General features: G+C 44.3%; 1 protein-coding gene across 3 annotated transcripts in view; it reads left to right on the forward strand.

The window, feature by feature from the left end:
- OTULIN (OTU deubiquitinase with linear linkage specificity) overlaps positions 1 to 13,983 on the forward strand; it is a 337,117-nt gene that overhangs the window by 306,580 nt on the left and 16,554 nt on the right. For all 3 annotated transcript variants that reach the window (XM_069219764.1, XM_069219765.1, XM_069219766.1), the window contains one exon: positions 2,746 to 3,015. In XM_069219764.1, coding sequence (XP_069075865.1) covers positions 2,746 to 3,015 — 270 coding nt within the window. The remainder of the gene's footprint in view (positions 1 to 2,745; positions 3,016 to 13,983) is intronic.

Genomic DNA, 13,983 nt, shown 5'->3' on the forward strand with positions numbered 1-13,983 from the left:
CCTTTGGTAACGCCTTGTCTGGTAGAGACTGTATCTAGCAACAGGTTCCTTATCGACCCACCATCCTCACAGCTGTGTGAACTAATTTCTAGGGACAGGGCTATTTCCCTTTCAGGGCCCTAGTTTTCCACATCAGTGTTCTTCGTAGTTCAGTGTTCCTTGCATAGAAGGTCGCGGAGAGTAATAACAATAGCATGCCTGGGTCGCACCTATGTAGGCAGCACAAATATCCCTTCCGGGGCCAGTGACGCCACACAGAGCAGAATGGAGCCACCTACCAGCGTGCAGTACTGTTAATGAAAACATTTCCTGATCCAGTGTGATGTCTGGGGATAATTCTAAGGTAAGGAATCTGCAACTAGATATAGTTTCTACCAAATAGGGCCTTGGTGAATGGAAATACACCAAATTCGTCAAAAAGCTAGATATTGATCCAGAATGTGTTTTTTAAAATAAATTGGTGTGAATCTGTTCAGTAGTTTTAGGGCTATTAAAGAAAAAAAGATTAATGTATATCTAGATACAAGATACCCTGACCACGTGTGACCAGTGGAGGGGTCGTGGGCCTCATGGGCATGGAATTGCCCAGAAATGTGTTTTGGGGGTGTGTGAGGATCCACGCATCCACGTGGTGCTCAGTGCGGCACCCTGTGTAAATCTTTAGTGCATCCAGATCAGAGTTTAAATAACATACACCCACTCACTGACCAATCGACACAACCACTCACACATCCACTCAGAGGCCCAGAGAACGACTCAGTCACCCATAGCTACTTACAGAGCCCACCACAAACTCATAAGCCCACTTACACACCTGTACAACCACTCAGACACCCACTTAGAGACCCAGAAAACATATCCTTACACCCACTCACAAACCGATAAGGCCCTCGCACACCCGTACAGTCCCTGATGTAGCCAGTCAGGCACCCAGAGAGCCATTCACAGAGCCACTTAGACACTCACACACTCATACAACCACGTCCACACCCATGCAGCCACTGGCACACTGCTGAGACCCACAAAACCACACACACAGCAACTTGCACACCTACTTACCCACACAGCTATTAACACACCCATACAGTGACTCACTCACAGACCCACAAAACCACTCACACACCCACTCACATACCCATGCAGCCATTCACACATGCAATCTCACACACACACACACACACGCGCACTCATTCACACACTCCTGTACGGCCATTCACACACCCACTCACAGACCCACAGCGTGGGGTTGGCTGCATGTGGGGGGTTGGATGTAGAGTAGTTGGATTACTGTATCATAATTAAACATTACTTTGTGTAAAAAAAAAAAAAACTTACAAATTCACTGAAAGAAACATACATTACAGGGACTTTATAGTTAATAAATAGAATTTAAAAAACCTTGGAAAGTCACTAAACAAATAAAAGGTTACAGGGACCTTATAGTTGGGGTAAGAATTTACAGACATAAAACCATAGAAATTCAGCAGTTATAGTTATCTCAAGAAACTATAACTTGTGCCCTAAGGTAACTATAATTCGCGCCCCTGTCATGCACAATTTTTCACAGTGAATTTCTAAGGTTTTTTAAAATCTGTTTTCTAACTATAATGTCCCCGTGCACTGCAAATTTCTCCACATACTACATCAGTCATTAGATCTTCTATGATATCATTGATGACATCACTGCAACATTTGCAATAAAATTATTAATGAGGAAACTGTGTGTGGCAAGGGTGCAAGTAGTAGTTACCTTAGGGCACAAGTTATAGTTTCTTGACATTACTATAACTGCTGGATAGATAGATAGATAGATAGATAGATAGATAGATAGATAGATAGATAGATAGATAGATAGATAGATAGATAGATATTACTCTACTCACACCTGTGTAAATCTGAGCTTTGGTGGCCTCAAGGGAGTGCAGGAGAGCTTAATTCTCATTGGTTGAAGTTAGGGTTGTTTCAAATTAGATGGATGTGCTAGTAAGCTATTACTGTTGCTGAAGCATATGGCCGTTTTAACACTGTTTACTGCAGTTTATAATTACCAGGCATTCCCAGCTTAATGCCAGAGAATGGTTCAAGCAAGTGCATATATACAGGCGATGGAGAATTGGAGTTACAGGTTAGTATCTAATTTCTCATTTACCAAGAGGCATGTTTTTCAAAAGCTCCCAACATTGGCGTTAGCATGTACAAAGTAAGCAGTCTGTGTAGAACACTAACGCTTTTTGCATTTATCACATCACTTGTTTCCGATGAAGGCATATATACTATCTATTTACATTAGTTATCTTAGTGTGCATGTAACAAACGTTAAGTATTGGAAGCTGCATAGTAAGTAAATAAAATGTGAGTGTTTTTTCTCCAAAATGAGCAGAGAGTCAATAACTGGGCAAAAAGTGACAATCAGGGAGTAAAACAAGATTTACTAATGAACTATGTCCTCAGTGTTCAGAATACACTGTGTCTGGCAGATAATAAAAATCAACTCCAAAGTAAGTTTGGCTGGAACAGACCAGTCTAGAGCAAGTTACATCTTAGGAAAGAGATATATGTATTTGCAGATATCCTGTATACAATCAAAGATTAGGAACTGATTAGGTCAAATGGATCATCATATATTATGACACTTGCTTTAGAAACTGATATTTAGCAGGTTGTGCCTTATATGCTTCTTGCATACGCAAGCTTCCATTTGGAAAAGGCCAAATAATGCTTTACCAACACATATTTTTGTTGCAGTGGCAGAACCTAAGTGAAATAAACATCCCTGCAGACAAGCAAACAGCTTGTGATGAAGTCTTTCAGAATGAACATGAAGCTTACTGCCTGTACGAAGCTGTGAAATTTCTAATGCTGTGCAAAGCCATTGATTTATATAATGACAATCTGGAGGGGAAAGAAGTACCTATGTTTTCCTGGTTGCTTTTCGCTCGCAACACATCGAGTAATCCTCAGGAGTTTATGGAGAACCACTTGAATCAAGTGGGATACACAGGAGGTCTTGAGCAGGTAAGGCCTATCCGTCCTTTCATAGTTGGTATTTGGGTCAATGACTGTTGAAACAGAGGTTTAGTTTTTGTCACATAACTGCTTGTTGCCATCCCTGAATTTATAGTGAGCAAACATTTGACTAAAACAGCATAGTTTGCTGTCAGGGCTCCTCTCCTACCTTCGCAGCCGAGGGAATCTTGCTGCATGCAGCCTGGAGCTGGATCCTACCTTTACAGCTGATTGGGAATGCAACCAGGATCAGGATCCTAACTTCCTAACTCATTAGAAATAAGTGGTGGACAGTAATTTTAGGACGGAGGGGGGCAGATGGGACACACATGCACACTCATTCATTCACACACACACTTGCACACTCATATCCAATCACAACACTCATTAACAAATATTGAAACATATACACTCACATGCAGCAAACATTAATTTAGAAAAAAAAAAAGTTTACATGCAGCTCAGGATTGGAGGTCTCAGGAGGGTGGGGACTGCAGCCTTCCCTCATTGGGAGGGAAGGCAGCAGTCCCAAGCCTCGGAGGTCCCAGGAAGGTGGGACTGCTAGGGAAGGCAGCAGCCCCAATGTTGTCACAGAGTGGTATGGGGTCAGTGAGAGAGCTGAGACCACCCCACCCCACTCTGTGACGAGATGTCACTGATTGACACTTGCCTTGGGCGCTTCAAGGTTTAAAACTAAAGTGCCCAGGTCGGAGGCACTGAGTGACACTATCCCTCATCACCAAAGAGGAAGGCCTTGAGGACCTTTGCAAAGCTGAGGAGATCACGCTCATAGGAGCTGTGACCTATTCAGCCCAGCAAAGTTCAGCTCAGCCAGCCAGGAGCCTGCGCAAATAGTGCATGTCCAGCTCCTGGCTGCCTAACCTGAAAATGAGTGTTTGGCAGGCTGACCTTTGCTCAGACCGACAGACATTGTTCTTGAGGGGCAAAAGATGATGGGGCATGGCCCCTTAGCCTCAAAGGATAGGCAGAGACTGTTGTAAATACTGTGAAATACACCATGAATCAGGATGCAGGTATCGGTTTCCCAAGTAATTAGAATAAACCTGCAAATAGATTTATATCCGCCCATCTAAAATAAATCACCATCTCCTCTGAGGTAGTCTTCTGATATCTTTATTTGATACAGCTACAATAATGAAGAAGCTGGTATAGCCTAAGTTTACTACAGGGAGTGCAGAATTATTAGGCAAGTTGTATTTTTGAGGATTAATTTTATTATTGAACAACAACCATGTTCTCAATGAACCCAAAAAACTCATTAATATCAAAGCTGAATATTTTTGGAAGTAGTTTTTAGTTTGTTTTTAGTTTTAGCTATGTTAGGGGGATATCTGTGTGTGCAGGTGACTATTACTGTGCATAATTATTAGGCAACTTAACAAAAAAATATATATACCCATTTCAATTATTTATTATTACCAGTGAAACCAATATAACATCTCAACATTCACAAATATACATTTCTGACATTCAAAAACAAAACAAAAACAAATCAGTGACCAATATAGCCACCTTTCTTTGCAAGGACACTCAAAAGCCTGCCATCCATGGATTCTGTCAGTGTTTTGTTATGTTCACCATCAACATTGCGTGCAGCAGCAACCACAGCCTCCCAGACACTGTTCAGAGAGGTGTACTGTTTTCCCTCCTTGTAAATCTCACATTTGATGATGGACCACAGGTTCTCAATGGGGTGCAGATCAGGTGAACAAGGAGGCCATGTCATTAGATTTCCTTCTTTTGTACCCTTTCTTGCCAGCCACGCTGTGGAGTACTTGGACGCGTGTGATGGAGCATTGTCCTGCATGAAAATCATGTTTTTCTTGAAGGATGCAGACTTCTTCCTGTACCACTGCTTGAAGAAGGTGTCTTCCAGGAACTGGCAGTAGGACTGGGAGTTGAGCTTGACTCCATCCTCAACCCGAAAAGGCCCCACAAGCTCATCTTTGATGATACCAGCCCAAACCAGTACTCCACCTCCACCTTGCTGGCGTCTGAGTCGGACTGGAGCTCTCTGCCCTTTACCAATCCAGCCACGGGCCCATCCATCTGGCCCATCAAGACTCACTCTCATTTCATCAGTCCATAAAATCTTAGAAAAATCAGTCTTGAGATATTTCTTGGCCCAGTCTTGACGTTTCAGCTTGTGTGTCTTGTTCAGTGGTGGTCGTCTTTCAGCCTTTCTTACCTTGGCCATGTCTCTGAGTATTGCACACCTTGTGCTTTTGGGCACTCCAGTGATGTTGCAGCTCTGAAATATGGCCAAACTGGTGGCAAGTGGCATTGTGGCAGCTGCACGCTTGACTTTTCTCAGTTCATGGGCAGTTATTTTGCGCCTTGGTTTTTCCACACGCTTCTTGCGACCCTGTTGACTATTTTGAATGAAACGCTTGATTGTTCGATGATCACGCTTCAGAAGCTTTGCAATTTTAAGAGTGCTGCATCCCTCTGCATGATATCTCACTATTTTTGACTTTTCTGAGCCTGTCAAGTCCTTCTTTTGACCCATTTTGCCAAAGGAAAGGAAGTTGCCTAATAATTATGCACACCTGATATAGGGTGTTGATGTCATTAGACCACACCCCTTCTCATTACAGAGATGCACATCACCTAATATGCTTAATTGGTAGTAGGCTTTCGAGCCTATACAGCTTGGAGTAAGACAACATGCATAAAGAGGATGATGTGGTCAAAATACTCATTTGCCTAATAATTCTGCACTCCCTGTATGTGCTATGAAATGTAGCCATTTGAAAATACCAAGTTAGTTTTTCAAAAACCTAGAATGAGCTTGAAAGGATTGTGGGGTAAAAGGCTTCTAGTGTCTCTGGACTAATTATATAGTTTGCTCTACAGTGGGGGGCTGGACATACCTATCTTCTAATATTTTTACTGGGCTGCACATCAAGCAAAAATGTAGGGAGGCTTAACCAACCACAATTAAAAGCAATCAACTAGGAGACACACATTGACATTACAAAAAGGTATACTTCAACTTTGGTAATGGGCTAACAGAGTGTTAAAAAGGGCAATAACATATTAGACCTGCTCTTGATTTAAACCTAATGATTTTATTGTAGAAATTGAACCAGATGAGAATATTCAAGATGGCAGACCTGTGGCTGAAGGGGGTACTAAACATATTTACACAACTCCTTTAGCTTACCAGCTGAGCCTTCAATTGTCTAAGCATGCCAGTAAGGACTATTGTCACTCATAAGGAGAAGGGCATCAGGAGAGGTGGCAGGACTCCAGTTCTCAGGGTGCACCAATTTTTCTTCCATCAGCTGCTGTTGGTCCTACTGTGGCCTCGACAGAGGCCTTTTCTAATTTGGACTAGAATACTAGATTTTTCAGTCGGATTCGTTATACAAGATTTGGCAAATCCCTTCAGTCTTATTCATTAGCATTTGGGTGCCAAAGAGTAGGGGTGATAGTGCCAGTTTGTTCTCTGAAGAATTGGCCACAAATATTTCAGCGGTAGTAATGGCCTTTGTCGTGTTAGGTTCTCATCTCCTTACAGAACGTTTGGGCCTACCTGACCTTGAAGAAGGACCTATGTCATGTGAGCCTTGTTGTAAAACGAGGAAAAATAAATTGTGGTCTGCTTCATCATTGGTTTTTTCAACTCTCTCCAGGGGACGTTTTTACATTAATCCCTTGTGAGACCGATAGCTACACTTATGCCACACCATACCAAGTCCTTAGCAACACAGGAAAAAAACACCATGATGGTGCAACCTGTCACAACACGTGCAGAGAAAGTCTGTGTTTTTGAACACCACCCAAGATATTTTTTGTAGCACCAGTAAACATGGTGCCACAATAGTCAAGCTGCCTTCTTCTCACTCAGGTCCGGAAGACCATGATCCCACAGAACCTCCGTGAGATTAACACCTTCTGTCACTTTGCTAGTTTGGTGCCAATATGTCTTTCTCACCACTTCAGAGCATTCATCGCTAAGAAAAAGAAGTGATTTTTGGGTTAGCTGCTCTGCGAAAAAAGATTGCACCATTTTTGTGATCGTTCTCCCAGAGGGAGCTTAGGACACCGGTATGAGACACCCTCCTTACATTATGAAGCACTGCACTCCAGTGTCAATAGCACAAATGTAGTTTCACCCGAGAAAATGCATTTTCCAGAATTCTGATTCCAGCTAGTCCAGCCATTTCACTAATATCCTCCACCTGGTCTCCAGCAGTTTCACAGACAGTTTACATCCCAAAACTCTGTTCCGTTCCCAATCCTTTCATTGTGCAGCTCCACAACAGCAGTGCTCTGTTTTGCCTTTTGTTGTTTAGCTGCTGCTGAACTAATGCCCTGTGCAGGACCCTTACTGGGCAAAATGTAGTGGCCCTCCTCGGAAAGATCGCTTCCCTGCACAGCCCTCCTTCTACAAGTGAGACTGCTTTGTCCTAAAATTCCGTGCTGGTCCTGTTATACCACTGCTCACTTCACACTTCTGGTGTGGTCTGTCCACTCCTGAGTTATCATAGGTTGTCATGGTGCTCAACAGCAGCAGAGTAATGATGCACTGGTCTCACCACCCTCACCACCTGCAGGACATTTAATTTGTCTGTTGCTTTTCCTCTTGTCTCTACTTCAGAAACTGAAGGCGTCTTCACCGTCTCTTACCTCTTCAGCTGCATGCTCACCACTTGATTAGGACTCATCAGTTGTTCCCAGGCTCGTTATATTCTCAGGTCACAGGGTCCCACTGCAGTTGTCAGCAACCAGAAGTCTTAGTTCTGAGATCTAAGCGCATCTCTATCCATCTAGCTATGTGATTTCATTTGCACAGCCTGTAGTTTCATTTGTGTTAGCTAGCTCTCAATACATACTCTTATAAAGAAATGTAAATATAAATTAACCAGGTTATTCACTTGCTTAATCAGTCTGTTCTGAAAGCTATGACAGACTCAACAATTTTTTCTCTTTGGTGCTGTAAAACTGGACCCAGAAGACCAGCTGCTTCCATTGTTATGTGGTCCCAAACGTTCTTGATGTACACTTTTTTGACTTGGGCTACTCTTTCAATCTTTCTGTGCATTTCAGGTAGGCAATTAGATGTGCTCTTGGCTTCCTCAAATGACATACTTCCTTATTCCCTTAACCCTTTCATTGCCCTATTGATATATAAATAAGTCATGAAAGGGCTTCCTTATGATTTATATATACACATCAGTATGGAAAAAGCCTGTGTCCCTTGCTGAATTTGTTGTTTTTGATTGCTTATACCCCAGTGAGGGACAACATATCCCACTGCCTATAGGGAGGGGAAAGGATTTGCCGGTGCATAATCTTTTCTAGGCACCAGCAAATTCTTTTATGAAGCGGCTTGATCAGCACTTACAGGCCACTTCATTAACATGCTTCTGACAATACTAGTGAGGTCTCGCACACATTGGGTGGGTTTGAGAGGGATTGCCTAGCCCATTTCAGGTCCATGAAGTAATTTAACTAATGGCCGATCTACAGGGGTTGGGGCGACTAAGTGCCGTTATTACTGCCTTCAGCTCCTCACTGGAATTGCCTTAGAGCTCAAATAATCTTTTAGGTCTGGTGTTCACCAAGACCTTTTGATTTTACTAATCTTATGTATATAATATACTTACAGGAACTTTCAGCCAACCACTTCTGGTTTGTTATTCTTTCATTCATATTTTACTTCCATCCACTACAGCACACAGATTGAGGTAGTGGGTTTGCCTGCTTAATCCATTGGCTAACTTCACTGTGCTTGGTAGCATCCTACCCTTTCACAAGGATCACATACATTTATACACAAATTAATTAGTTCAAGTGCCAGAGACTGCTATAGCCCTGTGTGCTTTTTGAGATCAGAAGAATATTGTTTGCTTTTAAACAAATTTATTTTATGATGGTTTGGGCTAGGCAGTTTCCCCAACCATTAAGTATTGAACCAAAAGGCGGGCAGCAAACACCATACCTTTTGGGTTTGCCAGTACATCTTTCTGTTGCTGGGACCAAGAACAAAAAGAGCAGCTTAGCTTCTCTCACCATCATTCCGACCCCTTCAACAATGGAAACAAACCAGGAGGTGGGAATTTGAAGGCAAGGGACTAGGCTGCCAGAGGTTTGTGCTTAATTGTGGTCCGAGTGGCAAGGGCTTGGTGCAAACAGGCCTATTTGCAGTCACAAGGAGCCCAGATATTTAAAGAGACAGCTCTTGGAGCTACACTATGGGTCCAGGACCTGAGGGTCACCGCTGGGGGGTTAGGAGCTCACTTCAGCTGGATCCAGGGTCTGGTGCACAATGTAGGGAAGCCTTTTATGTCCTTGAGGCTCAGCTCAGGAGGCCAGCAGAGTAGTCCTTGGGTGGGTGCAAGGGTGAAGTTGCTGTTCCAGTTATCTTCTCACCCAGACAAGAGGACAGCAGGTCAGCACAGCAAGGTAGCAGTTCATTCAGAGCAGCGGTCCTGCAGAACGGCAGTCCTTCCCGGCATAGTAGCCACAGGTCCTGAAGTGTACTGAAGAGTTGGTGTCCGAGGTCAAGTATTTATACACAGTTGTGCCCTTGAAGTGAGGATAAGCTTCTAGAGGCATGCCTTTGAAGTGCACATATGCCCTGCCTTCCTGGCCTTAACTCCAAACTAATTACAGGGAGTGTGTAGCCCGTTTTGTGGAGAAAGGGCCAACCCTGTTCAAGTGTAAGTAGGGCTGCACCCAGCTCCTCTCTTCCACCCTACAAGTGATGGCCCACTCCGTCATACCTAAGTTCCCCATTGTGTGTTGCTGTTTAGGATGAATATACCACGCTCAACTGTCAACTACACCCAGTCATGTGACCCAGAGACAGGTTGCAGGCACCAAATATAAAAGGCAAAACAATTGCTAACTTTCTAAAAGTCTCACTTAAAAAGGCTCCTAGAGGAATTGTTTAGATATAAGGTCCAGTCTTTAGTTAATGAAAAAAGACAACGCCGTACGGTACAAATCCAATATATGAATCAATAGGATTCAGGAAGTTCAAAAAATGTACAACAAATACAACGAATGTCCATCCCATAGACTACAACACTATTTATAACCCCCCAAGATCACACGATTGTCTCCCAACAGAAGATCCAGGAAGAAGTTCTTAGAGGATCAAACTGTAACCAATGCTAAAGAAACTCTAAAAAAAAGTTAGAAGCTATAGTTTCTGATTTTGAAAGAACTAATATCCTGAAGAAAACGGATAAGTTACAGAAAGGCATTAGGAGATATAGTAAAGAGCTCACATATCCATATTTAAACAAAGATTTTTACCAACATGGAACAGTAAATGCTGGTGGTACTCAGAAACATAGTTACTTTCTCAGATTCCTCAGTAAGGAGTGCACATATCCATATATAAACAAAGATTTTTACCAACATGGAACAGTAAATACTGCTGGTCCTCAGAAACAAATTGTTACTTTATCAGATACTACTACTGATTCTGATAGTGACAACTCTGTTTCTACTGCGGGCCTCCCTAACACAAGTTGTAATACTGAACCCTACACCTCTAGACCAACTTTTTTTAGAAGAGGGCCAGAGACCAGCACATGGAAGGGTAAGGAACTTCAGGCAATCCCTCTACGGTCATTTTTAATTGAGACATTCTCTGTACCTAGTTCTTAGGGAAACACTGGGTTGCCCCTAAGTGTGTTGATGACTGTCTAAAAGTGGCATTTTCAAAATGGAATAACAATTTAAAACCTTACGTTCGATGGCATCTGTCGCTGTAGATACGCATGTTTTGCAATAGCTCGCCATCTGGTGTTGGGCCGGAGTGTTACAAGTTGTTTTTCTTCGAAGAAGTCTTTCGAGTCACGGGACCGAGTGACTCCTCCTTTTGTCTCCATTGCGCATGGGCGTCGACTCCATCTTCGATTGTTTTTTTTCCGCCATCGGGTTCGGACGTGTTCCTGTCGCTCCGAGTTTCGGAACGGAAAGATAGCTAATTTCGGAAGATTTTCGTCGGTATTGTTGCGTTCGGGATCGGCGTAGTTAGATTCAACACCGCATCGAAGATCGAAGAGCTCCGGTGCCCTTCGGGGTAGTTTTTCGATCCCCCGTCGGGGCCTGGTCGGCCCGACCGCGTGCTGAAGAACGCCGATGGAACGGACCCCGTTCCGTTTCTGCCCCAAATGCCACAATAAATACCCCTATACAGACCAACACTTGGTCTGTAACCTGTGCCTGTCACCTGAGCACAGTGAAGACACCTGCGAGGCCTGTCGTGCGTTCCGGTCCCGAAAAACACTCCAAGACCGTCGAGCCAGAAGACTTCAGATGGCGTCCGCGCCCACAGCCCACCGAGAGTTCGAGGAACAAGAAGAGGAAGGTACCTTCTCGATCCAAGAATCGGACTCCGAAGGATTCGACGATACACAAACCGTGAGTAAGACGTCGAAAACCACACAGAAGAAGATTTACAAGGCCCAGGGGACGCCACTGCCATCAGGCCATGGCTCCACCCATAAATTCGGTGACCGACCGTCGGCACCGAAAAAGGCCCAAACAGTGCCGAGATCGTCCGACTCCGGTCGAGACACCGGCACACAGCCTTCTCGGGACCGAGAAAGTGCTGGAGACAAGCCTCGACACCGAGATGCCGGTGTGGACACGGCTCGACGCCGAGACAGCGGCACCGAAGAAGATCGACGCCGAGAGGTTTCGGCCCCAAAAAAGAAAAAAGTCACCTCGGAGCCGAAAAAACACGCAGACAGGGTTTCGGTGCCGAAACAAACTGCAAGCGACCCAGCTTCAGGCTCTTATACAGAAGAGCACTCGCTAACCTCCCAAATGCAAAAGCATAGGTTTGAGGAAGAGCTACAATCAACTGATGTAGACCATACGCAAAAGCGTATTTTCATACAGCAGGGGACAGGAAAAATAAGCACCCTTCCCCCCATTAGAAGAAAGAGAAGGTTGGAGTTCCAAACTGAACAGACACCACAACCAAAAGTGGTGAAAAGAGTTACCCCACCACCCTCTCCTCCGCCCGTGATTAACGTCTCACCAGCACAAACTCCATCACACTCCCCAGCTCACACCACCATAAGCCAGGGTGACCAAGATCAAGACGCATGGGACCTATACGATGCCCCAGTGTCAGATAACAGTCCGGAGGCATACCCTACGAAGCCATCTCCACCAGAGGACAGCACCGCGTATTCTCAAGTGGTGGCTAGAGCAGCACAATTTCACAACGTAAGCCTCCACTCAGAACAGGTCGAGGATGATTTTTTATTCAACACACTCTCCTCCACCCACAGCTCATACCAAAGCCTGCCTATGCTCCCTGGTATGCTCCGGCACGCAAAAGACATCTTTAAGGAGCCGGTCAAAAGTAGGGCTATCACACCAAGGGTGGAGAAAAAGTATAAGGCGCCTCCTACAGACCCGGTTTTCATCACTACACAGCTGCCACCAGACTCTGTCGTTGTAGGAGCAGCTAGGAAAAGGGCCAACTCCCACGCATCTGGAGATGCACCACCCCCAGATAAAGAAAGCCGCAAGTTCGATGCAGCTGGTAAGAGAGTCGCAGCACAAGCTGCAAACCAGTGGCGCATCGCGAACTCCCAGGCACTACTTGCGCGCTATGACAGAGCCCACTGGGACGAGATGCAACATCTCATTGAACATCTGCCCAAGGACTTACAAAATAGGGCAAAACAAGTGGTTGAGGAGGGACAGACCATTTCCAACAACCAGATCCGCTCCTCCATGGACGCTGCAGATACAGCTGCAAGGACAATTAATACATCTGTAACTATCAGAAGGCATGCATGGCTCCGAACGTCTGGATTTAAACCAGAGATTCAACAAGCAGTTCTCAATATGCCTTTTAACGAAAAAGATCTGTTCGGTCCAGAAGTGGACACAGCGATTGAGAAACTCAAAAAAGATACGGACACTGCCAAAGCCATGGGCGCACTCTACTCCCCGCAGAGCAGAGGCAATTACAGCACATTCCGTAAAACACCCTTTCGAGGGGGGTTTCGGGGTCAAAGCACACAAGCCAGCACCTCACAAGCAACACCGTCCAGTTACCAGGGACAGTATAGAGGAGGTTTTCGGGGACAATATAGAGGAGGGCAATTCCCTAGAAATACAGGAAGATTTCAGAGCCCCAAAACCCCTACTACTAAACAGTGACTCACATGTCACTCACCCCCTCCACACAACACCAGTGGGGGGAAGAATAAGTCATTATTACAAAGCATGGGAGGAAATCACTACAGACACTTGGGTTCTAGCAATTATCCAACATGGTTATTGCATAGAATTTCTACAATTCCCTCCAAACATACCACCAAAAGCACAAAATTTGACAACACACCATTCCAATCTCCTGGAGATAGAAGTGCAGGCACTATTGCAAAAGAATGCAATCGAATTAGTGCCAAACACACAAATAAACACAGGAGTTTACTCACTGTACTTTCTGATACCAAAGAAGGACAAAACGCTGAGACCAATCTTAGACCTCAGAGTAGTGAACACTTTCATCAAATCAGACCACTTTCACATGGTCACACTACAAGAAGTATTGCCATTGCTAAAACTACACGACTACATGGCAACTTTAGACCTCAAGGATGCTTATTTCCATATACCAATACACCCATCGCACAGGAAATACCTAAGGTTTGTATTCAAGGGAATACATTACCAATTCAAAGTACTGCCTTTCGGATTAACAACCGCACCAAGAGTCTTTACCAAATGTCTAGCGGTAGTCGCTGCAGACATAAGAAGGCAGCAAATACATGTGTTCCCATATCTAGACGACTGGCTAATCAAGGCCCATTCGTTAATAGAGTGCTCATATCACACAAATCATATCATACAAACCCTCTTCAAATTAGGGTTCACCGTCAATTTCACAAAATCCAAAATTCTGCCGCGCAAGGTACAACAATACCTGGGAGCCATAATAGACACATCAAAAGGAGTAGC

This window comes from Pleurodeles waltl, chromosome 2_2 (genome assembly GCF_031143425.1).
Source record: "Pleurodeles waltl isolate 20211129_DDA chromosome 2_2, aPleWal1.hap1.20221129, whole genome shotgun sequence".
NCBI lineage: Eukaryota > Metazoa > Chordata > Amphibia > Caudata > Salamandridae > Pleurodeles > Pleurodeles waltl.